Source organism: Anticarsia gemmatalis, chromosome 30, assembly GCF_050436995.1.
Source record: "Anticarsia gemmatalis isolate Benzon Research Colony breed Stoneville strain chromosome 30, ilAntGemm2 primary, whole genome shotgun sequence".
Taxonomy (NCBI): Eukaryota; Metazoa; Arthropoda; class Insecta; order Lepidoptera; family Erebidae; genus Anticarsia; species Anticarsia gemmatalis.
Window position 1 is genome coordinate 4,157,699 of NC_134774.1, and position 27,014 is coordinate 4,184,712.

The window sequence follows — 27,014 nt, forward strand, 5'->3', positions numbered from 1 at the left end:
AATAGATGTGTATATCGCTGCTTTAAAACAAAAAGGGCCAATAAAAAAAAAGTTCGTATAAAAAAAATCATTTTGTCGGGTTTACAGAAAAGTCCTATGTGGGTACTTAAATTTTTTAATGCTAGTGCGAAATTGATGGGGGTCTTTTTAAAATATTTAAATTTTTCGAATAAAATGTACCTATGTTTTTTGTTTTAAGCAGTGAATATTATGTCTAAATTTCACTCAGTTACTAAATATTGAGGTTCATTATGTAGTTTCAAAGACGAGTTATAAAGGGAGAATATAGCCTATCTTCCAACTATGTTGTTCGGGTTCCAGTTTCAACGGATGCAGCTGAATACCAGTGTTTTACATGCAGCGACTGTCTATCTGACCTCCACAACACAGTTACCTGGGTTATAACACGATACCTCTCGGTAAGACTACTTGTATATAGTAACGACTGTCAAAGACCTTTGAAAATAAAACTGCACGTACCTTCTGAAACATTGAAGAACTCAGTATGTATAACACGGTCACCAATCTGCAGACCAACCTTAGCAAGTGTAGCTTAACCTGAGAGCTCGAACCACATGTTGTCACTTATAACTTATTCAAATTCAAAATTGTTTATTGCATCAAATAGTTCAGAGATCTTATCTTATTTAAAGTTTCACATATTAGGTCGGGGAAAAAGTCTTTTCGCATTATAGTATGTATGAACTTGTAATAAAAGTTTCACGTATTTAGCCGTCACACAGCATACAATATTTAAATAACAATTTGTAAGAGCTCTGTACAGTTCAAGCGCACACGATCAAATGGCCGTAAAAACGCCGAGAACAATATTTTATGCATTCATCAGTGAAAGATAATGGAGGGGTGCTTGTAGTGAGTTGCCAGACGAAATTAAATAATTCTTATCCTACTTAATATTATAAATGCGAAAGTTTGTGAGTATGAATGGATGTTTGTTACTCTTTCACGCAAATACTACTGAATCGATTACGATCAAATTTGGTATTTACGTAGATGAAGTTCCAGAATAACACATAGGCTACTTTTTATCTCGGAGTTCCCGATGGATCGGGATTTACGCGGGAAGGGTTTCCACGCGGATGAAGTCGCGTACGACCTCTAGTTAAATTATATTTTGAAAATACATTGCGGTGAAATACTTACATAATATTATCAAGCTTGTTATGTATCTGAGGGTATAGGCAGAGGTGTATAATATGAAATATACTCACGTTTCGCCATTAAAAATGTTAGTCCCATGTAATAGGAGGTAAGCAAATTAAGTATGTATTTATTTTCGTATAAATAATTTATTTTCGTTAAGTACATTATAAATTGGACGGGCGACATTATAGTAATAATAATAATAAAAAATATAAGCTACAGTCAACCTGGGTAACTTTGAATCATTTGGGTAACATTGACAGTGGGAATATGAACTAGTTTCGATTATTTTTTCATATGAAACCAACACAATTGATAAAAGTTTGCAAAACTAAAATAAACTTTTATCAATTGTGTTGGTTTCATATGAAAAAATAATCGAAACTAGTTCATATTCCCACTGGCAACGTTACCCAAATGATTCAAAGTTACCCAAAATGACCTTAACCTAATAAGCTTTTAATATTTTGAAAGAGATGCCCAGTGGCATTATTCCTGAGATAATGGAATGTTAAATCAATCGAGTTTGGAACAGCACAAAATGATTGTTATATATTTTGATCTTTATGTCTTCAACAATAAGGTATCTTTTCCTCTGTCTAGTAGTAGTCTGGAACGGGCGCGCACGCGATTTTCACGAAGTCTTCATAACGCACATTTGAATTGTTGTTCACATTCGCCTCACGGAATATATTGTCGACCTGTGGAAAGAAAAATAATAATTTTAAATTAAAACTTTGTTTAAATATCTACAATAGCTGACCCGCGCAACTTCGCTTGCGTCACATGCGAGGGAATGGGTCGTAATTTTCGTTTTTGTAACATTTTTTACTGGTACTCTGTTCCTATTGGTCGTAGCGTGATGTTATATAGCTTTCCTCAATAAAATAGGCTATCCAACAGTAGTCTTTCTTCCAACTATGTTAGAGTCGGCTTCCAGTCTCACCGGATGCAGCTGAATACCAGTATTTTACATGGAGCGACTGTCTATTTGACCTCCACAACACAGTTACCTGACTTATAACACGATACTTAGACTATAACGTTCAAGCTTCTGACTACTGTTAACGACTGTCAAAGATCTTCGAAAATGACAGCCGGGACTCACAATTTAACGTGCCTTCCGAAACACGGAGAAACTCGATATGTTTAAGATGGTCACCCATCCACAGATCAACCTCGGCAAGCGTTACTTAACCTCAGAGATCGATCCGCGCGGCTGTTGTTAACTAAGCCACGCTTGTTTATCTATGGATAGATCAATTAATTAGTACATTTAACAAACCTCTCTGGCAGACAATCCTTCGCCCCAGTTCTGTAACAAGTTCCTCAACTGTCTCGCTGGTATTACTCCATTCTTCTCTGCATCGCCTGCTTTGAAAGCATTCACCACCTGTAAGTAATTAAAAATAGTGAATGTATAGTATGATGGAGAAGTAAATTTACTTTTCTATTAGTCATAATGGGTAAAATATTGTAATTTGTATGGGAATATTTAAAAAAGCATTTTAAATTAAAGTTTCTAGTTTTGATATACATATTAAATATTTTTTTTTATCTGTTGAAACAACTTTTTTTGTGATACCATTATTTTATACTAAAGAGCTAAATAAAAAATTCTCCCTCCCTGCCAAATTTTATCTAAATCATTCATCAGTATAGCCATGAAAGCCTAACAGACAGACATTTCCACTTACAATATTAGTACAGATAACATAATTAAATAAATAAATATGATTAGTCAACTCACACACTGTCATTTGATTCCAAACTAAGCAGAGCATGTACTATAGTAACCAAATAACTGATAAACATACTTATATACTTGTAAATACATACTTATATACTTGTATTTACCTCAGTAGGCAAGTTCTCAGCTCTGGAATGTATGTGCATCACCTCCAGGAAATCAGCAAAAGACATTTTACCACCCTTGCCTTTCAGATAACCTGCAAACAAATACATGAATTATTATTTACTAGCTGACCCGCGCAACTTCGCTTGCGTCACATAAGAAAGAATGAAAAAAAATTTCCCCGTTTTTGTAACATTTTCCGTTGCTACTCCGCTCCTAATGGCCGTAGCGTGATGTTATATAGCCTAAAGCCTTCCTCGATAAATGGTCTATCTAACACTGAAAGAATTTTTCAAATCGGACCAGTAGTTCCTGAGATTAGCGCATTCAAACAAACAAACTCTTCAGCTTTATAATATTAGTATAGATTATAATATTAGTATAGATGAGTTCATATCCAAATTGTAACAAAAATGTTTTTTTAGTTCTAGAATCTAAATTATATTTTAATAACTTAAGCTTATTTTATCTGTTTCACACTGCATTTGTGGCTTTTTTAAACCGCAAAATCAATTTTACATTATAGCCTGCAGAGACAGACAGACAGCAGTCTTAGTAATAGGGTTTATTTTAAACTGTTTGGTACAGACCTCAAATAATAGTCCATACTAATATTATAAATGCGAAAGTAACTCTGTCTGTCTGTCTGTCTGCTACTCTTTCACGCCTAAACTACTGAACCAATTTGCATGAAATTTGGTATGGAGATATTTTGATACCCGAGAAAGGACATAGGCTACTTTTTACCCCGGGAAAATGACGCATTTCCCGGGAAAATCCAGGTGGCGAACGAAGTCGCGAATAATAAATATTATAATGACATTGAATTAACAAAATTCCGTTGTCATGGCAACTGTTTTAATGGCGGATATGCTTTAGCGCGACTTCGTTATATTACGAGATATAAATAATTTTGAGAATATTTTTCGTGAAAAAAAGCATATTTTATACCACCACGCTACGACCAATAGGAGCAGAGTAACAGTAAAAAGTGTTACAAAAACGTGGTCAATTCTGACCCATTCTCTCCTATGTGACGCAAGCGAAGTTGCGCGGGTCAGCTAGTAAGCTATAATACCACTTCCTCTGTGTGCCTTACACTGGAATTAAATTTGTGCCTATTTTTAAGCCACAAATTTGCTTCTTTTAAACCACAATTTCAATATTACATTATAGCCTGCTAAGACAGATAGATAGCAGTCTTAGTAATATGTACAGACCTCAAATAGTGCTAAGCTTCAATGCCACTTACACTCTGTGCCAAATAATTGCAGTTTTTTAAATTGGTTCAGCGGTATAATCTGTGTATTTATTTATCTATACTAATATTATAAAGCTGAAGAGTTTGTTTGTTTGTTTGTTTGAACGCGCTAATCTCAGGAACTACTGGTCTGATTTGAAAAATTCTTTCAGTGTTAGATAGCCCATTTATCAAGGAAGGCTATAGGCTATATATCGTCATGCTACGGCCAATAGGAGCAGAGTATCAGTAAAAAAAGTTACAAAAACGGGGAAAAACTTTATCAGTCATGTTAATATGATTATATTACCTGCAAGTTCCTGTATAGTAGGGCTCATGCCAAGAGACCTCATCACCACTGTCAACTCATCCAGAGATGTAATCTGTCCTGAACGAGCGAATAAGTAGAAGCATTCACGAAACTCTGGAAATTAAAGAAAAATCATAGTGTCATTTTCATTTTAAATCTCAACTACAAACAATATTAGAGTTAAACTTAAGGATAAAAAGAGGCCTTATATTGTGGTTAAAAGAAGAAATTAAGGGTAGAGCTTTTGGTTTAATTCTCAATGGTATATATTTTTAGTTAAAGCTAGCAAGTAGGTAAGTACATTAGTAGGTGCTAAAAAAGTTTGTATTTTGTACTTAGTTTAATTATTTTATTTTAACAAGCTGATGGAGTATCATAGATGCCTATGAATGCAATAAAATATATGGTAGAGTTAAAAGTAGGTACTATGTGTGTTTCGAAATTTAGTTCGGAGTAAAAATTTGCATAAAGAAAGCGCAGTTAGTTTGTGCTACTTGTACATTTTTCGGTCTGTTTTTACAACTAAGATAAAGTTTTATACATAATTGCCTACGTTTATTACAATAAAATTAAGTTTTTTATGAATATGAAGTCATATCTACAGATCTGATAATCTACTGAAAAAAAAAAACATTTTTAATCTGATAACTAATCTTACCATCAATGTCCTGTTCTTTGAAATAACGCGCCTGAAATAAAGCATTTAAGTGTTAGAAAATAAAAGCAATTAATATATTACACAAATAGCAATGATATTTACCATTTTTCTCAATAAATTAAAGTAAATAAATTAAATTAAAAGCAAAGGAAGTGAAACGAAGACAAAAACTTTTTTGACAGTTCAGAATTATGTCAACAAAGTAGTTGAACGCGTTCCAGCTACGTGGTTCGTGAGGTTTGCAAGCTGTTGAGCATGTGTTGGTATAAAAAAATAATTTGTCATGTTCTTACGTATTTTAACTTAATCTACTTTGCTTATTTAATTCTACTTCTTTTATATCATCTGCGTTGTTGTTAATCATTCAGAAAGCATATAACTTTCAAAAGAGCAGTTAGGTACCACGTAAAAATACTATTCATAAAAGATTTTTTTTTCGGATCAAAAGACTCGTATTCCAATAAGGAGATTTAATTATCTGTGAACCAACATGGATGACCTATCAGCTGACATTACTGAAGGCATATTTTTCCATGGTGTAATTATCTAAATTGAGCGAATTATTACATAAAACGTTTTTCAATATAGTTTTCAGTGATCAACAAGTTATTCGAGTGATCCATCGACTCTCACCTGCTATGGATATTGAGAATACGATAACGTGAGTAATTACGTTTAACATTGAAAATCTGCTACTTTTTGTGTCGAAATTAGCATTTTACCTTGTACTTAACATTGATAAGACGACAATAAACGTCCTTTAGCCCTTGTAAATCTCGTTAGAGATTAGAGAACATCATATTAGGTTATAACATTGTATCGATTTATTTTTCTACGTCGTTTATCGACTAAGCCTATTACGTGTACATCTATATTAGTGTAAGTTATTATTTATCAGCCCTTTTGTAATAATAAAACAAATTATCGATTTTTAATACAGAAATTATGGATTCAGGGCCGTATGACATAATTGTATGTTTACGGTAGTTAACATATTCGAAATGTCGAATAGTCTGACCACATTGTTTTTTTTTTTCTAATTTTCCTTATTTACTTTTTTCCGTTTCCGAACTGTACGAAACATTTTTTTAAAATATTAATATCATATTGGAATCTAATATGAGTCCTATTGGAATTCTATTCATTTTAATTTATGTTACATTTTAGTGATGAAATTTATCCTCAAACAATAAAATTTGCAATGTCCTTTCAATGAAACTAACTTAGCAAAGTTCAATAACCTTGTCGTAAGAGTTTTTTGCGGCTTATTTATTCATTTGTTCAGTGAAGGTCATACATTCAAAATTATAACTACATTTCCATAGTAACAATGCTTCATGCTTAACAAATATTGTTACGAAATATTTGAGTAAAAAATATTGTATTTATGTATATTGTTGTACAGTTCAGACATTAGTTAAGCATAGTTGGTTTTTAAACAAACAATTTTTTAAATACATACATGCATAATATCACACTTTTTCCCATTGGGGTAGGCAGAGGCCAGAGACTAAAGAGCACCACTTGGTAGGTACAATCTCTACAAACTTTTATATTAATATTAATTATTGAATATTCTAGTACAAATAAAAACTTTCTCATATAAAATATGCTAGACAAAATATCATAGGGCATTATTTAATATCATGTCAAAGAAACATAATAGTTAAAAGTATATTCTATTTATGCCAAAATAAGGAGTTCAATCTCTGCTATTGTCCTACTGAACTAAGTCTTAAAAGCATTTTAGACACAAATACTATAGCTTAGCTGGTTAGGTTGAAAGATATAAATAAAAAATGTATTATCTTATTATTATAGGTATTATATTTATATATTCTTTATAGGTAGGTATTTATATTATAGGTATTTAATAGTTAGTAATGTTGTGGAGGAACGAGGTGATCATGTTCCTCCAGCACAAAGGGAGGATCCTCCGACCAGGCGAGGTGATCATGCCTGGTGGGCCTAGGCTGCCCGACTGTTGTAGTCGGGAACTTGTATATATAGTCAGTTGCAGTGCAAACTTCGATAGCGCGATCTAGGACTTGTGACGTCAGTCCCACTGCGCGTGGTGGTTGGTTGCGCGCTGGTCCCAGTAGATGTCGCTGTATGTAGCGAGCCGCTACATCACTCCCCCTCAGACCGTAGGTCGATCTTCTCTTCATGTCAGTCAGTCTCTCCAGTGCCATGCATTGAAGAGTTCCAGTGAGTCGGAACTGTATGCCGCTAGTCCCAGTGAGTCGGAACTGTATGCCGCAAGTCCCAGTGAGTCGGAGAGGTGCGGTGTGCGGTGTGCGGTGAAGTGTCCCCAGTGAGTCGGGGCGAGGTGCTTGTTGTCTGATGAGTCGAGACGAAGCGTTGCGGTGCCCTGGGTGCGTCAGAGTAGCGTGACGATGATGCCCAGGTTGGATGCCGCTGAGGCCGTAGGGTATGCCAGTCATGTGCGTGAGCGACATGTTCGTGGAGTGCCCTGGTGTGGCCGAAGATGCTGGCTGGAGTTGTACGACTGCTGCTGTAGGAGTGAAGAGTGATGAGGGTGCGAAGGTTTGCTGCTGCTGGTCTGATCTTCGTGAAGGCTGCTTCCAATCACGTCGGGGTCACCACTGTGGAGGAACGAGGTGATCATGTTCCTCCAGCACAAAGGGAGGATCCTCCGACCAGGCGAGGTGATCATGCCTGGTGGGCCTAGGCTGCCCGACTGTTGTAGTCGGGAACTTGTATATATAGTCAGTTGCAGTGCAAACTTCGATAGCGCGATCTAGGACTTGTGACGTCAGTCCCACTGCGCGTGGTGGTTGGTTGCGCGCTGGTCCCAGTAGATGTCGCTGTATGTAGCGAGCCGCTACAATGTTACTATTCAGGAATAGGATTTATTTAGGGAAAAAGGAGAGGTTTTTTTTCTTAAATTATTCCTATTTGTGGCACTCTATAGAGGGATAAAATAATATTTACTATATACTAAAATACTATGATTTTCTCTTAATAATCTCATTGCATTAACATTGTTAATATTATAAGTCCTAACTTAATATGAAAGTAATGGTAGTCTTATATGTCTCAATAATATTTATTTCAGTAATATGATTGTTATTCAGCATCCAAAATATAATAACCCACATGGATTTTCACATGAACCCTCTCTTAGTGCTCCTCTACACTTGCTAAGTGAATGTTCATAGCAAATGTCAAGTTTGTACGCTCAGTAGTTTCGACTGTGTGTTGTCCATCAGTCAGTCACTAACGGAAGAGTTTTATATATTACTAGCTGACCCGCGCAACTTAGCTTGCGTCACATAAGAGAGAATGGTTGAAATTTTCCCCGTTTTTGTAACATTTTTTACTGGTACTCTGCTCCTATTGGTCGTAGCGTGATGATATATAGCCTATAACCTTCCTCCATAAATAGGCTATCTAACACTGAAATAATTTTTCAAATCGGACCAGTAGTTCCTGAGATTAGCACGTTCAAACAAACAAACAAACTCTTCAGCTTTATAATATTAGTATTAATTATATATATATATATATTAGATATTGATTGATAAACCGGGCTATGAATCATGCAACTTGATCTGTTCTGTGGTTGTCTCTTGCTTACCTTGATTAAGTTCAACTATGTATTATGTTAATATAACAATGTAATGTACAACAAGATGTATGGATGTGAATGAAGCAAAGGAAGTTTGTAAGAATCATACAAAGTATGGTTCTCTAGTCTTACTACTCCTATAGGAAATGTCGTGATTTAATGTATGTATGTAATGTACATTATATATGTATAATGACTTGTGGACGCAGTTTAGTTAAAAATGCAAATTTCATTGACTCAATCAGTGAGAGATCAGGCGCACGACCGACGGCTTTACGTGCTCTCCGAGACACGGAGGTCTACGACCTCAACTTCTCTGGGGAATCTTTGAGATTTCTTTAACAGAAAACTCAGAAAAGACTTTGGCCCGACTCAGGTTTCGAACCAAGGATCTCTGCGCCACAGAGGCAAAAATACGACAACATGAAATATTGTTATAGAAACTTTTAGAATTTCACAGAGAATGATTATTTTCTAATATTAAACAAAAATTATCGCATTTTACTTTTGTTTTATTGACGTTTTGGCGCAGTACAAAAACAGTTAAAATGGAATAAAATTTTCACCAGTACAAGATACATTTTAGTATATAAATACGACATAGTTTCAGTTTGTAACATTTACAATTTCAACATTATTTACGAAAAAAAATTACATACCTAGTCTGAGCATTTTAGATGAACCTTTTACGAGTACGAGTTTAATACTTTTTAACCCCCGACGCAAAAAGAGCGGTGTTATAAATGATGGACCTTGCTTGCTTAATAAGACTATTTGTATTTAAATTGTTAGTTTACGAGCGGTCCCCCAACGCGATGCATTTTTGTTACATAGAATTATTAATACATTGTTAGGTACTTTAAGATAAAGTTTATTTTATTATTTTAACTATTTAATGAAAAATAAGTTCTTATGTCGCGAGATTTAGAAATTTTTCGTAAAATTATAACTAACACATTGAGTCATTGATACTTGAATAAATAAATTAATAATTTTTCCGTTTACCCAGACAACCTCCCAATATTACAATGTTTTTATTTGTAATAGTATCACGATGTTAACGCATGCTTAAAAAGCTCTTTTCAACTTTATATATTACACCATATTTTGCAATATAAACATTCAAAATTTATATAAATCGGTTTAACTGTTCGACGTAAAGGTGAACAAGGAACAAACAATATTCTTATAACACCAACGCTTGTATTCTTAGTTCCGGTGAACAGCTGTGTATAACACACCCATATTTTGCTAACAATGTTAGTCTCATGTAATAGGGGGCGAGCTTATTGACATATACCGGGCACGTTACGAAACTTTGGACTGCTATCTATACTAATATTATAAAGCTGAAGAGTTTGTTTATTTGAACGCGCTAATCTCAGGAACTGCTGTACCGATTTGAAAAATTATTTCAGTGTTAGATAGCCCATTTATCGAGGAAGGCTATAGGCTATATAACATCACGCTACGACCAATAGGAGCAGAGTACCAGTAAAAAATGTTACAAAAACGGGGAAAACTTTGACCCTCTGACGTGACGCAAGGGAAGTTGCGCGGGTCAGCTAGTAAATGCTAAAGTTTGTGGGGTTGAATTTTTGTATGTTTGTTATTTTATCACGAAACCGCTAGTTAACGGATTTTAACAAACAAATTCAACCCAATGATGTACCACTGCCGGGCTAGTGTCTCCTCCCGTAACGAGGGAGGGATTAGGCCTTGAGTCCACCACGCTGACCAACTGCGGGTTGGGGACTTTGCATACCTTCAAGAACTGCTCTAAACAACTGTCAGACATGCAAGGTTGCACTAACGTTTTCTTTCACATGTGATAATTATTTCTACCTAGCTGACCCGCGCAACTTCGCTTGCATCACATAAGAGAGAATGGGTCATAATCGTTCTTGTAACATTTTTTACTGGTACTCTGCTCCTATTGTTCATAACGTGATGATATATAGCCTTCCCCCCAAAATAATTTTTCAAATCGGTCCAGAAGTTCCTGAGATTAGCACGTTCAAACAAACGAACAAACAAACTCTTCAGCTTTATAATATTAGTATAGATACACACATAACTTGGATAACACACATGGTATATATCCTAGATTAAACATAAGATAAGATACTTTTTACTGCAGGACTAGCACTTTGTCTGACCAGGGAATTTAACCCGGTACCTCGTGGTCTCCAGTTGGACACACTACCGCGCAGACAATATTCACTTATTTTAAGACTGGAGTACTACAGGGCGCTATACTTGGTCCTTATCTTCAAAGCAACATTGTATTAGTTGCTATATGAATATAATATATTACGATATAAATATAACTGAAGTGTTTATTTACATTATAGATGTACTTGTTATCTATCCAATCATTTCAGCTCATAGCAAGTTGCGCTCACCGCTCGGTAAACGATCAGTGGGTTAAGCGAAATTTTAATCAAGGACTTTTACAAAGGACGCTAGAAAATGTAGGTCTTATGAGACATGGACCGCGTCGCTACAATTGGCTAGTTTTAGCTATTTATTTATTCGTCCTTCCCCAACACGCACTTGGCCAGCGTGGTGGACTAAAGGCCTAACCCCACCCTCATTACGGGAGGAGACCCTTGACCAGCAGTGGGACATTAATGGGTTAAATTTATTTTATTTATTTCGTCCTTACAACTATTTTTATAGATTTACCCTAATATAATTAAACTTTTAATTAAAAGGTTCATCTAAAGTGGTCAGATGTATTTTTTTCGTAAATAAAGATGAAATTGTAATTATTACAGACTGAAACATTTTATTAGACACTTATTTGGTACCAATAAAAATACGATACTGTGACGACACTATGTCGTATTTCTATTCTAAAATAAGTTCCTGAGATTAGTGCGTTCAAACAAACAAACTCTTCAGCTTTATAATATTAGTATAGATAATGTGACTAATTCGTTTTTCTGTTTGTCCACAGGATCATAGTGCCGTCTAGTCGTAATTACTAATTAAATAAAAACATGGAAGAGCCTATACAGCGGCCACAAAAATTGGACGCCAAGATAACCTAGTCTTGCCAGACTAAAAAAATCAAAAAGTTGACGTAGAAAAAAAATAGTTATAGCAAAGCAAAGCAAAAAAAAATAGTGAAATTTTAATAATTAAGTGAATAATAGATTATATATATTTATTTTTTTGTTGATTCCAATATATTTTTTGAAAGTTTGCAAAACTTTTAATTACCAAAGATTGTAGAGTAGTTAGATGTTGTTGTATGTACGGGAGCTTGTGGAAAGCGTAAAGGGGGTAGAAAGGCCGGGAGCGATGGCGGCTACGATGGTGGAGACTCCGCCCCCTCAGCTCATCACCACCATAGAATGGGGGATGATGGATAAGAGCAAGTTTTTCCCGTTGTACACACTTAGTAGTTTCACAGGTGAGTTGATTTTCTTTAAATTACTAGCTTATGGCGGCGGCTTTACCCGTGTAGTTCTATTATTACTTCTATTTACTATGATCGCGTAGATAGCGTATGTCACACTGTGGTACAATCTATCATCTTGCCAAATTTCATCAAAATCGGTTAAGCCGTTTCAACTTAGGGACTGAATTTTTAAAAACAAATAGCTTATGTTTGACTCCAAGGTTTCAATATCTCCATACACTTTTTTTTTGCTAAATTTGTTCAGCTGTTTAGCTTAAAAGTGCAGTTAGTCTACACACAAAGTACTTTTTATATATTTTTTAACTTAATCGTCATTAAAAGAGTATTTTTCATGAACATAAAGAACAACAAAAAAAAATATAAAACAAAAATTAAAATATTTTTACATTTTTAATCTTAGTATGAATAATCGTACTTATTATTTAACAATGTTAGACCCATGTAATAGGGGCCGTGCCTATTTCTATATAAACACACTACCAAACTCCGAACTGCCATTAGAAACAATCAAAATATATTTTTACAAAGATATTATGCAAAAATTAAAGTAAAATTAGGCTAAGTCTAAACTAGGCCATTATTTTATCTATTAATGTATGTATAGATAAGTGTTCAATGACAATCGCCTCATTTATAAGATGTCTTTGTTATATCATGATAACGATATTAGCTAAAAAAGTTAACTAACGCTTAGTCGACAGTTTAACATAACCGTTAAATAAGTGTAAATAAATAAATATTTTTGTACAACTCACACACGGTCATCTGATTCCAAACTAAGCAGAGTTTGTACTATGCTAACCAGACAACTGATAAACATACTTATATACTTCTAAATACATACTTATATAGATAAATTGACATCCAGACTCAGAACAAATACTAATGTAGTAATGCCCATCGAAAATAAAATCTATACTAATATTATTAGTATTAATTTTCCCCGTTTTAGAAATATTTTCCGTTGCTACTCCGCTCCTTATATTTGTAGCGCAATGTTATATAGCCTATTGCTTCCTCAATAAACAGGCTATCCAACAGTTAAAGAATCCTTCAATTCGCATCAGCAGTTCCTGTGATTAGCGCGTTCAAACAAACAAACTCTACAATTTTATAATATAAGTATAGATAGTATCCCAGAGTATTTAATGCCTTTCACCCAAAAATATCAACTTTTTTTTTATCATAAACTAGCTGACCCGCGCAACTTCGCTTGCGTCACATAAGAGAGAATGGGTCAAAATTTTCCCCGTTTTTGTAACATTTTTTAATGGTACTCTGCTCCTAGTGGTCGTAGCGTGATGATATATAGCCTTCCTCGATAAATGGGCCATCTAACACTGAAAGAATATTTCAAATCGGACCAGTAGTTCCTGAGATTAGCGCGTTCAAACAAACAAACAATTTTATAATTATCCTAGATCATTGAATGCCTTTCAACCAAAAATATCAACTTTTTTTATCATAAATAATTAACTTATATTATTTTTCTTTCACAGTAAGATGCGCGCTTTACCCCCTAACATTAGTAAAAACACAAATACAAGTGCAACGCAGAAAAGAGGCGTACAAGGGGGTCACTGACGCCATCACCAAGATATACGCCCACGAGGGGGTCTCGGGACTCTATAGAGGCTTCTGGCTATCTAGCGTGAGTATCTGTTCATTCAAATGTAGAATATGAATGGGGGTCATTAGGTATTGCTTAGCATAACATTGATATAAGGGGGTCACTTACGCTATTATCAAGATATACGCCCACGAGGGGGTCTCGGGACTCTATAGAGGCTTCTGGCTATCTAGCGTGAGTATTTGTTCATTTACAGTAAATAAAATTATTTACCAGTCTAGTATTACAATGTATGCAGAACATGTTTGGGGGTCATCGGCGCTATCATTAAAATATACGTCTACGAAGGGGTCTCGGGACTCTATAGAGGCTTCTGGCTGTCTAGCATGAGTATTTAAGTATTTATAAGTGGGAAATATTTGGGGGTCATCCACGTTATCATTAAGATATCCGCCCGCGAGGGGGTCTCGGGCCTATTTAGAGTGCTATAGTTGTTGAGAGTGAGTATTTATGTGTTTAAGTATGTATAGGGGTCTTATTATTCAATTGAATTTTAAAGCAATTGAGATTTCTTAAACAATAAATTCTATAATATATATTTTTTATAGGTTACTTTATAAATTAGTCTTGTTAAAATGTAGGTAAATATTGTATTAATATGTGTATTTAATAGAAATGTAAGTAAATATAATATTAACCTGTAATTTTTCGTTCAGTTTCAGATAATCTCAGGCATATTCTATATCTCTACGTATGAGGGCGTGAGACACGAGCTAGGCAAATATGACGTCAGCCCTAAAATGAAGGTAAGTGTCTAAACTTACCCTCTTATACATAAAAATATATAAAGTTATGAAAGGCTTATAAAGTGTTTTGTTTCTTTCACTCCTTAGCGAAATGAAAGAAAGAACACATTATAGTAGCTTTTTAACTAAAATAGGTTTATAGTGTGTTTATGAATAAGACGGTTACTTTGTAAACTATAGCATCTTGTCTGACCCGGGAAACGATCCTTACACTTCGTAATAAAATACAGCTGTGTTAGGCTTATGAATAAAATTGTATATTTATTGTTTTTTGAGCCTGGTGGTCAATTTACCTATATAAGTATGTATTTAGAAGTATATAAGTATGTTTATCAGTTATTTGGTTAACACAAGCTCTGCTTAGTTTGGAATCAAATGACCGTGTGTGAGTTGTCCAATGATATTTATATTTATTTTATTTCCTCCACAGTCGTTTATAGGAGGTGGATGCGCGTCCATAGTTGGTCAGACCATAATTGTACCATTTGATGTTTTGAGCCAACATCTTATGGTCCTAGGCCTGGTTAGAGGCAGAACCGGCGCTAGGTACTCGGTAAGTGGTCATCTATACTAATATTATAAAATTAAAGAGTTTGTTTGAACGCGCTTATCTCAGGAACTATATTAGAGTCGGCTTCCAGTCTCACCGGATGCAGCTAAATACCAGTATTTTACATGAAGCGACTGCCTATCTGACCTCCACAACACAGTTACCTGGGTTATAACACGATATCCTTCGATAATACTGTTTGTCAGACTTCTGACTACTGTTTACGGCCATCAAAGATCTTCGAAAATGACAATTTAATGTGTCTTCCGAAACACTTCATATGTAAAAAATGGTCACCCATCCCCAGAACAACCTCGGCAAGCGTAGCTTAACTAGCTATCGATCCGCGCGGCTGTTATTAACTAAACCACGGCGAAAAAATGTTTCATATAAGTTTATAATGTTTTTTTTTTATATTTTTTCAGCAAATGAACCCCCTAGGACTAGATTTGGACAAGCGTATGTCTAAAGCGGCCCTGGCGAGGGAGGTGGCTGTGAGGGTGTACCAGTTGCACGGACCTCTCGGCTATTACAGAGGCTATGCCGCGAGTTTAGCCGCGTATGTGCCCAACTCGGCGCTGTGGTGGGCACTGTATACTGCTTATCAAGGTTAGTTTGATAACTATCTGTGGTTAAAGATGATGTTACTCATCATTATCAGTCTAGCCTTTCTTCCAACTATGTTGGAATCGGCTTCCAGTTTCACCGGTTACAGCTGAATACTAGTGTTTTACATGAAGCGACTGTCTATCTGACCTCCACAACACAGTTACCTGGGTTATAACACGATACCCTTCGGTAAGACTGGTTGTCAGACTTTCAAGCGTCTGACTATTGTTAACGACTGTCAATGATCTTCGAAAATGACTTCCGGGACCCACAATTTAACGTGCCTTCCGAAACACGGAGGAACTCGATATGTATAAGATGGTCACCCATCCACAGATCAACCTCTGCAAGCGTTGCTTACCACGAGAGATCGATCCGCGCGGCTGTTGTTAACTAAGCCGAGCTCCTCAAAGTTTACCATTGAAAAAGATCTCTAATAATAATAAGAAAAGACCAATATTACTTGGGACCGATTGTATTATTGTTACCAACCTGGGAATGGAACCCGAGACCTCTTGATACGATTATATCCATACTAATATTATAAATGTGAAAGTAACTCTGTCTGTTACTCAATCACGCCTAAACTACTGAACCAATTTGCATGAAATTTGGTATGGAGATATTTTGATACCCCAGAAAGGACATAGGCTACTTTTACCTCGGGAAAATGACGCATTTCCCGGGAAAATTCATGTGGCGAACGAAGTCGCGAATAATCCATATTATAATGACACTGAATTAACAAAATTCCGTTGTCATGGCAACTGTTTTAATGGCGGATATGCCTTAGCGCGATTTCATTATAAATATTAAGAGATATAAATAATTTTGAGAATATTTTTCGTGAAAAAAAAGCATATTTTATATCATCACGCTACGACCAATAGGAGCAGAGTAACAGTAAAAAGTGTTACAAAAACGTGGAAAATTCTGACCCATTCTCTCTTATGTGACGCAAGCGAAGTTGCGCGGGTCAGCTAGTTTTCTATAATTCTCGACTCAGTACTTTTAAAACCATATTTCATTTATTTTCAGACGAACTCCTGAAAATAACGCCGGCGTGGGTGTCCCACTTGTTCATACAATGCGTGGCGGGCACTCTGGGCGGGTTCACCACCACCTTCCTCACCAACCCGCTGGACATCGTGCGAGCTAGACTACAGGTCAATACGGGCTTTTAATATTATTTGTATGCTTTTGGATGCCTTGGGATGCTTTGGGATGTCATAGGATGCTACGGGATGTCATAGAATGCGTAGGGATGTCGTAGGTAGCTTTGGGATGTCTTGGAATACTTTGGGATAAATAAGCATGCTTTGGGATGTCATACGATGCGTAGGGATGCGTTGGTATGTTGAAGGATGCTTTGGGATGTCATATGATGCGTAAAGATGCCTTAGGATCGAATGTTACGGATGCGTTGATATGTTGAAGAATGCTTTGGGATTGCGAAGGATGCTAGGGTATTTTACCTACTTTCGTGTTATGGGATGTTTAGTAATGCTTTGGGATGGTAAGGAATGTATTGGGATGTCTGTCACGCCGGCGTGGGTGTCTCACTTGTTCATACAATGCGTGGCGGGCACTCTGGGCGGGTTCACCACCACCTTCCTCACCAACCCACTGGACATCGTGCGAGCTAGGTTACAGGTAAATAAGGGCTTTTAATGTTATTGTATGCTTTAGGATGCCTTAAGATGTTGAAGGATGTTTCGGGAAGTTTTGGGATGCTTTGGAGTGTCATAGGATGCCTAGGGATGTCATAGGATGCCACGGGATGCTTTAGGATGCGTAGGGATGCGTTGGTATGTTGAAGGATGCTTTGGCATGTACAGGTAAATATGGAGTTTTATGTGTATAGGGATATATTGGATGCCTTGGGATGCAAAGAGATGCTTTGGAATGTGTATGCTTCCATATTCTCTATGACAGGATGCGTTAGAATGTTGAAATATGCTTTGGGATGTCACGGGATCCTTTGGGATGCCTTGGGATGTGTAGGGTTGCGTCAAGATTTTATGGGATGGGATGGGTTAGGATGTTAAAAGAAGATTTGGGATGTCACGGGATCCTTTGGAATGCCTGAGGATTTGAGGTATTTGTCATGCATAGGGATGTTCTCGTTATGCCTAGAGAATCTCTAATCATCCCTGTAGAACTCATACAATCGCGGATATTTTCATTAAAAGCATCTACTATGCATCTGTCAATATGCCCATAGTTTCTTAGCTAGCTAACTAATTAAGCACTTTCATTTTCAGTAACTGTAATTCAAATTGCCAGTATTTCCGAAACATTTCGCTTTTTCCCACATGAAATGCTTACCAACTTATTTTGTTCGTCAGGTGGAAGGCGTAGGCACGATGCGGCAAGTGTTCAGGTCGCTGTGGGCGGAGGAGGGGCTGGCGGGGCTGTACATGAAGGGGCTGTCGGCGCGCCTGCTGCAGTCCGCCTGCTTCTCGTTCTCCATCATCCTGGGCTACGAGTCCATCAAGCGGGTCGCGCTCAGCGCCGAGTACCGGCCGCACGTGCGCTGGTAATATACGATCACGACGAGATATGACTGTTTTATTTACCACCAACCCCCTTTTACCCCTATTAAACCCTACGAAAGTGTCTAAAAAGCGACCCTCTAACATCGCTAATAAAGTGACAAACGTAGTGCAATGCCATCTAGCGACTGGATTTGTAACTAATCGGAAAACTTATTGCAGTGCCATCTAGCGACAAAGAGCGCTAACTATCATACTTCCAAGAGACTAATTTAGAACAATGCCATCTAGCGGTGAAATTTAAAACCAATGGGCGTATTTAGTCCAATGCCATCTAGCGACAAAGAACGCGAACTAATATTGGTGTGAAATAATAGTACAGTGCCATCTAGTGGTTAAGTGCACTCAACATAAGAGTAAATATAGAAAATTATCACTATTTTTGTTTTCAAATGAGCTCGTTCATTTATCGTACTGTGTCGTATAGTTAGTGGTCAACCTAGTGTCAAAGTTGTTCAAGCCGCCCGAGAGGCCTTTGTCATGGCTTAACGACTGTCATCTTAGTATACAACAACCGGGACCGACTTTTTACGTGCCCTCCGAAGCACAGAGACGCCCACCTCAAATACTTATTATTATTACCACACTTAGGTAGGTAGTAAGGTGGGGCTAAATTATTACTATCTTTGTTTTTAAATGAGCACGTGTATTTTCATATGTTAATTCCATGCTTCAAGTAGTTCTTCAGAAACACGTGTTGTAAACACATCGCAACACTTATCTTAATTGTTTTAAGTATTTATTGATTCATACTTAAACAGCTGTTATGATAAGATTACGTTTTGAAGATAATATAGGCTTAAGTTTGCTTTGGCGTTGAAAATTTCACACTCGGTGGACCAATTGGAAATTCATAAATGGGATATCTAATGAAATAGGATATACTCTATTTTATACGCGATTGAAAATTTAAAGGTTAGGATACCTTATTTGCTGCCCGACGTTTCGATCGCATTACAACGACCGTAGTCACGAGCTGACTGATGTGGCTGCTAAGCGTCGTCTTCTTGCGGCGCGAGTTTCGACGCCTACCCTCACTTGGTTTTCACTTAGTGTACATTGTTCGGAATTGTCGGTACTTCGACACACAACAGGTATACAACATACAGAATGTAGAACATCAGTGACTCGACTTATACAGCTGACGGTGACCTGTTTGATACAGATACTTTATTTTAAGATAAACAGAGATATTAATTATATTCTAGATAAATAGTACACTGTAAGGTTCTTTACTAAGTTGTCGGACTACAATTCACACATAACTAGGAAACGTCTTTACGTTGCCTAGGTTTCAAGCCCTAGTGCGTGGGAAACAAACTCGGCTATCAGTAACACTATTTAAATACAATAAACTATATAAAATAGTAATCGGTTTGAACTTTGACCTAAACTCGTGCCTACATTGTCAATAATTACTCAACATAGCGACATTTATAGAAATAATAACAATTTATTAGTCAGTCATATGTGACAGCTGAGTGTTATAAATAGTTAGGTAGGTAGGTAAGGTAAGCAGTAATAGCCGAGTGGTATAAGTTGACACCTCCCACTCAAGTGATCGCAGGTTCGAACCCGAGGCAACACACCAATGACTTTTCGAAGTTATGTGTGTATTAGAAATAATTATCACTTGTTCCAACGGTGAAGGAAAACATCGTGAGGAAACCTTGCATGTCTAAAATTTGTTTAAAACATTTATTGAGGGCATGCAAAGTCCCCAACCCGCACTTGGCCAGCGTGGTGGACTCAAGGCCTAAACCCTCCCTCATTACGGGAGGAGACCCTTGCCCAGCAGTGGGACAGTAATGGGTTAAATTTATTTATTTTTACTTTCAATCCATTCAAATTTAAAGACGGCAAAAAAATTTAAGGCGCCCATAGCCAGTTGCGCTCACCGGTCGGTAAACGATCTGTTGGTTAAGCAACCATTTGCGCAGTCATTACATAGATGTGTGACCGCATAGTGGTATTTGAACTGGGCATCTTCGTGCTTTGGAGGGCACGTAAAATGTCGGCCCCGGTTGTTGTCGATTAACATAACAGTCGTTAACACATAGGATACTTTTTACACCCGGAAATCTTTTCACGGGGACAGTCGCGGGGGGAAGCTTGTAATACCAAAATATATACTTTTGTTTATAATACCTACCTAGAATATCTCGTTATCGACAAAATAGATAATTTTGTCTGACTCAGCTGTCAGCTGACTAATATTAACTAACACTCATACGTATCTCATCTATGCTAATATTATAAAGCTGAAGAGTTTGTTTGAAATGTTTATTTGTTTGAACGCGCTAATCTCAGGAACTACTGGCAGGGGGGTTCCACTCCGCAGAGTAGGTATGATCGGCCGCCGGGCCGCATATGCGGCCTATCTCAGTAGGTTGCCACTTGGCGCGCTCGCTGACCGCGTCGCGCGATTTAGTGCTAGCTACACTTATCTATTTTCTTAATCTGTTTTCTGTTTAAATAAAAAAAATGTCAACTAAACAACAAAAAATCCCGTAAAAAAGCTAAAAGATACTGTAGTGTTTATGTGTGAACAAAGACAATACGGAATCGAAAATATCATAATAATATAATAAATATCATTTTTTAATATCGTCGGCGCAATCCACGGAATACCTATGAAAAAAGTGGCGGCGGCCAATCGTTCGTTCTATTCGCTTCTTTGATTTAACCTATAGTAAAGTTATGTTGCGTGTTAGTAAAGCTACCTATATTTATTTAATGGCCAGACAGCAATACAATTATAATTTTATTTTATAATGGTTAATGGGTTTTTCAAACACTATTAGGAACAGATTAACATGTTTTGAAGTATTGTATTTGCATAAGTACACACTGTTCTCTTTATTGATTTATTTTAATATTTATATCGACTAGTGATAACCCTGTGTTCTGGCGGTGAAACCGGAGACGCGCGGCGATACCCAATGGACTATGAACGCTCGCGCAGCGCGATAAGTTTCAATTTCGTGTGGCAGTCGTTAGTGTAGGTAATTTTTTATGCCTAATCTTCACTTTTGTTCGGAAGTGGACCTTCTGTACGGTAGTACTATTACTTATTCTGTGCTACTGGTCAGATTTGAAAAATTCTTTCAGTGTTAGATAGTCCATTTATCGCGGAAGGCTATAGGCTATATATCATCACGCTACCACCAATAAGTGCAGAGTAACAGTGAAAAATGTTACAAAACCGGGGAAAATTATGATCCATTCTCTCTTATGTGACGCAAGCGAAGTTGCGCGGGTCAGCTAGTGTTAAATATTATTATAATCTATGAGTAATCTGCATATTACTTGTATTAATGTCCTAGCTGATAACGAGGTACTATTATAACTTCAATGAAACAGCACATAAGCATAAATAAATATCATTAGACAACTCACACACGGTCATTTGATTGCATACTAAGCAGAGCTTTTACTATGGTAACCAAATAACTGATAAACATACTTATATTATATATGTTACTGTAAAAGCCCGAACTGTGGTAAATCCTAAGATTTTCCGGTAAAACCTAAGATTTACCAACTCTCAATGGTATAAGTCCGAACAAGCCAGAGTTAAAAAACTTTGTTACGATATATAAAAAAATCCTCCTTCATAACTATGTTTATAACTATTTCACGGTATAATTATATACTGTGACATAGTTATATAGAAGGAGTTTTGGGAAAAGCGACATGGGTAGGTTAGGTTAGAAAGGTAGGTTAGGTTGGGTGGTTGTAGGTATGGGTAGGTTAGGTTAGAAAAAATAACCACCCAGAAGGAGGAGCCCCGCGAAGCGGGGCTCCGGCGACATCTCGATATCATCAAGTGAATATAGGTAGAAGTTCGAAATAAAAGAATTGTTCGGACTTTTACCATTGCGAGTTGGTAAATCTTAGGTTATACCGGAAAATCTTAGGATTTACCACCGTTCGGGCTTTTACAGTAACATATATACTTCTGAATACACACTTATTTAAATACATTAACAACCAGGCTCGGAACAGATACTCGTGCTCACACAAATATTTGTACTAAGTGAGATTCGAACCTATCACACGGTTATTGTAGCGAGGTGACCACGCTAACGTGCAGTTATAGACCTAAGCATAAGTTTGTCTATAGTGTCCAAGTGTGTGTACAATACACAGGTACACTCTTTATTCCTTCACTCTCATAGTCCGGTGGGACGAACACGACCAGAGAGAGATCAATCGTAAGACCAATGGTTTTAGATGCTCTGAGTATCAAGGAGGTCTATGACCCCGACTTGCAATCTAAAATTGAAAGGATAAAAAACACGCAGCATAAATAATAATTTGAGACTGTACCTAAATCTCTAACCAGCATTTGAATTAACTAACACCCGGTTTCTGAGTCACATTTAGCGGTAGTTTATATATTAAAAGTAATTCAAACTCTTTTTTTATACGAGTTTAAACGCTATTGAATAGATAATCTAACGCTAAATGTACCTCAGAAATCGGGGGAAGCTACCACTTTATCTTGCAGACAGGTTACCTAACATCACACATCATCCGTGTATCTTGTTCGCCGACGACATTTGCATAACAATACCCAACACTATCCGCAATAGTTCAGACCATGAGTTAGAAATTAACCAAACATTAAGTGATATACTAAAATGGCTTACCTACAATAACCTTAATGTAAATTCATCGAAGACTAAATACATACAATTTTCAAACTACAAAACAATTACTAAAGATATAACAGTACAACTTGATAGCGTGAGCATAGAACCAACCAATCATATTAAATTCTTAGGTATTACTGTAGACAATTATTGCAATTGGAAAGCCCATATTAATAATGTATGCACAAAAATAAATAAATTTATATATGCTCTTAGACATTTACGCGTTACCGCTTCAGAAAGTGCTGCAATAACAGCATATCATGGTTATGTTGGCTCAGTTTTACGGTATGGTCTGTTGTTATGGGGTAATTCTACTTCAATCAATGAAGTGTTTTTAGGTCAAAAAAAATGTATTAGAGCAATTTGTAACGCCGAACCTCTCGATTCTTGCAAACCTCTATTTAAAAAAACAAAAATTTTAACACTTTGCTCTCTTTATATACTCGAAATTGGAATGTTTGTAAGGAAAAACCCTCAACTTTTTGAAAAAAAATCCGAAAGGCATCTATTTAGCCAAAGAGATTCAACAAAAATAATAGTACCAAAATGTAATACTAGTCTTTACCATAAAAATTGTATATTTATGTGTGTCAAAGTTTACAATAAAATTCCCCAGACCCTGAGAGAGCTACCATTTCAATTTTTTCAAAAAAAGTTAAAGAATTGGTTAATTGAAAAATGCTTTTACACCATCCAAGAATTTTTAGACCTTAGAAATAACTAATCTATTTATAAACTATATTATATTACTCTACCTCTGACTTATGTACCTACCTAGATTTAAGAATTAGTTTTAAGATAAAATATTGTATGCCTTAAACAGGCTGATTGATACAAGAACGTATTATGTATTATAACACCTGTACCTATACTCAGTCAATACAATAAAGATTTACTTTACTTTACTTTACTTTACTATATGAGCATAAATATTTAATGAGCTGTGAAACTGAGCTATATAAACAGTTTCATAGACTTGCAGATAAGTGTCTGCTAGAGTAACTAATAGTTATTTTAAGATGATAGCAAATGTGTAGGTAAAAATTTGACAATATTTCTCATGACAAATTAATCGGTACTTTTCCAGAACTAATAAATTAAATGTCTATATTTACGAATCAAGAATTTTAGCAATTCTTAAAGCCATTTTGTTTATTTTCCCGCTGAATTCGAACAAAGAATTCTAAACTTCCGTTCAAAAACATGTCAATCCTCGTGCTCCGGTGTTGCCAACTCAAATTATCTTTTATCAAACGCGTGACAATAATCTTGAACACGCGATATTTTATCTTTTAAATATTATATGGCGCGATGACTGTATAAATAGTTTTTATCTGTTTATTTAATAAATATGTATATTTACATGTCTGTCTGAATTTATTTACTAAAGGCTTTTGTTTTGTTATAGTACAAGCTTTGTTTAGTTTGTCGTCAGATGAACGTTAAATATATTTATTTAGAGAAATCTCCAGTCAGTCATATTGCTGATTCAGTAGTGTTTGCAGTGCTACGGCTACAAGCATAAATCTTCAACCTCTTTTGCCCGATAGTCCTTAGTGGTTGCCAAATGGTCATCCTAATCCAAACTTAGCAAAGCTTGAAATACTTAATATAGGTTATAAATTACCCAGACATTCCTTATCTATCGCAAAGGTTTCTTCAAAAATACTAAAACGGACATATACTATACTACAGACAGACACGAAACAACTGTCTGTGAGTCTAAGAAATATTTGTTCCGTTTAGGATATTAATCTATGAGGCCACGACCTAGCGCATAGATTCCCAAAGGAGGCGAAACAGTCTGATAACGGGCGTTTAAGCTTTTCCTGGAGCGGTCGTAGGCCCAAAGAACAATAACGAAAAACAAAAAACATATTATGTAAAGGGAATTATCGATGTTTTTACTTGTTACGAGGGCGGCAGTTCTTAAAAGGTTGGGAATATGATAATATGACTAAGCCACATGGTGAATATTGCCACGCTCCGGTCATCGACCTTACTTAGTGTAAGAAAAAAAGGCGTAAATTAATAAAAATATGAAACTAGACGCTCAAAGCCGCGTTTCAACACTAGTTTTCAAATATTAAGATAAGTTATCAAATGTTGACCCCGTTTTACAAATATTTACACATAGCTACGAAAGTAGCGCAAATTTTATTACTTATATAATTATTACGATTATACTGTTTCGGAACTATAATTTTATGCGTAACAATATTGTTTCATTTTGAGGTTAAAGTACAAAAAACCGCATAATGTTTACCTACTGCTAATATTTTACTAGGAATTGAGTTTATTTTTTTTATTTTATGCTCTGTGGTTAGTATATAAATAGAGTGCCTATTTACGATTACAAGGGTCAGTTCTGTCGGGTTTTATACCACGGTTTTTCAAATTACTTTCAACAGGCCTATATGAAATGTCAAAAACTATTTTATGTTATAAAAATACGACTTATGCCCGCCCGGTTTCTGGTACATTTAGCGGTAGTTTATCTATTCAATAGCGTTTAAATTCATATAAAAAAACACAATTGAATAGATAAACTACCGCTAAATGTACCTCAAAAACCGGGGGTTAATGAAGTATCACTAGTAGGTAGGTACTATATTTTCGATAGGATCTACCGAGTACCGAATTTAATGTTCCAGTCGTAATTATTTTAATTTCAACATAATTTATGCAAAAATATACTATAACTAAATAGTAGGAGCATTTTGAATTAACCTTTTATGAGTACAAGTTAAATCATTTTTCGATTACCCAGTCAGCTATTCAATTTATAAATTCTTAGTACTTACCTAGAATTTGAAAACATGTTCGGTATACGTTCTCCTTCCTTATAGGCTGAAATAAAGCCAGCAGAACGACAGCGAAGGTAGGTACGTATTTTACACACCTGCGTAAAACGAGTAGGTACTTAGGTAGTTTATCAATTGTAATGTTTTCTTGTTTTTTTTTTACCGATTTTTAGAAGCTGCAACAAAAGAAAGAAGATTTTGTTTATGTAGGTACCTAATTAAACTTGTATGAAGAGAATAAAGTAGGTATTTTTCAGCAAGTCCTTTCTTTGCACTATATATTTACTAAAAATGTTCTACATAAAACCCTAATCGAGACGGATGCTTTGTTTTCATAGAAACCTTAAAGTAGGCAGGAAATAACTTGAATTAGATCTTATATTAAGGGTAGTCTTTTCCTAGACTGTTGTAAAGGAGTAATGAACTCTGAAGACTAGATAATTCTATAGCATGACATTAATGCATATTTATCATCATCAGTCTAGCCTTTCTTCCAACTATGTTGGAGTCAGCTTCCAGTCTCACCGGATGCAGCTGAATACCAGTATTTTACATGGAGCGACTGTCTATCTGACCTCCACAACACAGTTACCTGGGTTATAACACGATATATTACTGCGAATTATAGCAGTTAAATATAGTAAGATATGTGTTAATACTTACTTTTAAACAGCTGCTACACTTAAAATTACACTGCACAAACACTTTTATTGCATGTTCTGTCAAAATGCATTTGATAATCGGAAATGTCAAAATATGAGGGTAGATGATTTTTACAATAAAATATATTTATTTCTCATCAAAGGTAGGTAGTACAATTTTCTACTGTAACAATAACTGTACTTCTTAATACTGTTTAACGCAGTTTCGGTCCGTAGGGTAAAGTAATAAAATAAATATCATTGGACAACTCACACACGGTCATTTGATTCCAAACTAAGCAGAGCTTGTACTATGGTAACCAAATAACTGATAAACATCCTTATATACTTCTAAATACATACTTATATAGATACATTAACATCAAGGCTAAAGTCAGGTAAACATTAAAACAAAATATAAAATGTAATATATTTATTTTGTTTTACATTACAAATTGTACACAATTTCACTTTCATCACAAATACTAAGTTTACAGCTTGCATTGCTTGCATTTACGCAAATAATACGCTTCTAGCTAAACACAGATATATCTGAATAGTGCTGTATT

General features: G+C 35.9%; 3 protein-coding genes across 5 annotated transcripts; 1 reads left to right on the forward strand and 2 right to left on the reverse strand.

Annotated features, from left to right (window-relative positions):
• Window positions 1-1,290: 1,290 nt before the first annotated feature.
• Window positions 1,291-5,462, reverse strand: LOC142985598 (calmodulin-like protein 4). Its single transcript, XM_076133873.1, has 6 exons — window positions 5,330-5,462; window positions 5,228-5,258; window positions 4,570-4,683; window positions 3,022-3,113; window positions 2,450-2,557; window positions 1,291-1,865 (listed from the first exon to the last, which is right to left on the reverse strand). The coding sequence occupies exons 1-6, from the start codon at window positions 5,330-5,332 to the stop codon at window positions 1,764-1,766; spliced, it is 450 nt and encodes a 149-aa protein (XP_075989988.1). The 5' UTR covers window positions 5,333-5,462; the 3' UTR covers window positions 1,291-1,763.
• A 249-nt stretch (window positions 5,463-5,711) lies between these two features.
• On the forward strand, window positions 5,712-18,345 carry LOC142985528 (solute carrier family 25 member 44). The gene is made up of 8 exons (XM_076133750.1): window positions 5,712-5,888; window positions 11,782-12,240; window positions 13,749-13,900; window positions 14,536-14,625; window positions 15,056-15,178; window positions 15,601-15,784; window positions 16,823-16,950; window positions 18,133-18,345. The coding sequence occupies exons 2-8, from the start codon at window positions 12,069-12,071 to the stop codon at window positions 18,325-18,327; spliced, it is 1,044 nt and encodes a 347-aa protein (XP_075989865.1). The 5' UTR covers window positions 5,712-5,888; window positions 11,782-12,068; the 3' UTR covers window positions 18,328-18,345.
• On the reverse strand, window positions 7,021-26,719 carry LOC142985530 (uncharacterized). 3 transcript variants are annotated; one of them, XM_076133751.1, is made up of 3 exons: window positions 26,468-26,719; window positions 25,805-25,980; window positions 7,021-7,833 (listed from the first exon to the last, which is right to left on the reverse strand). In XM_076133751.1, the coding sequence occupies exon 3, from the start codon at window positions 7,684-7,686 to the stop codon at window positions 7,105-7,107; it is 582 nt and encodes a 193-aa protein (XP_075989866.1). In that variant the 5' UTR covers window positions 7,687-7,833; window positions 25,805-25,980; window positions 26,468-26,719; the 3' UTR covers window positions 7,021-7,104. The 3 variants fall into 3 exon arrangements, with proteins under 3 accessions (XP_075989866.1, XP_075989867.1, XP_075989868.1); XM_076133752.1 differs by lacking the exons at window positions 25,805-25,980; window positions 26,468-26,719 and adding an exon at window positions 18,113-18,263; XM_076133753.1 differs by lacking the exons at window positions 25,805-25,980; window positions 26,468-26,719 and adding an exon at window positions 18,113-18,248 and having other exon boundaries at window positions 7,021-7,742.
• Between the last annotated feature and the right edge of the window lie 295 nt (window positions 26,720-27,014).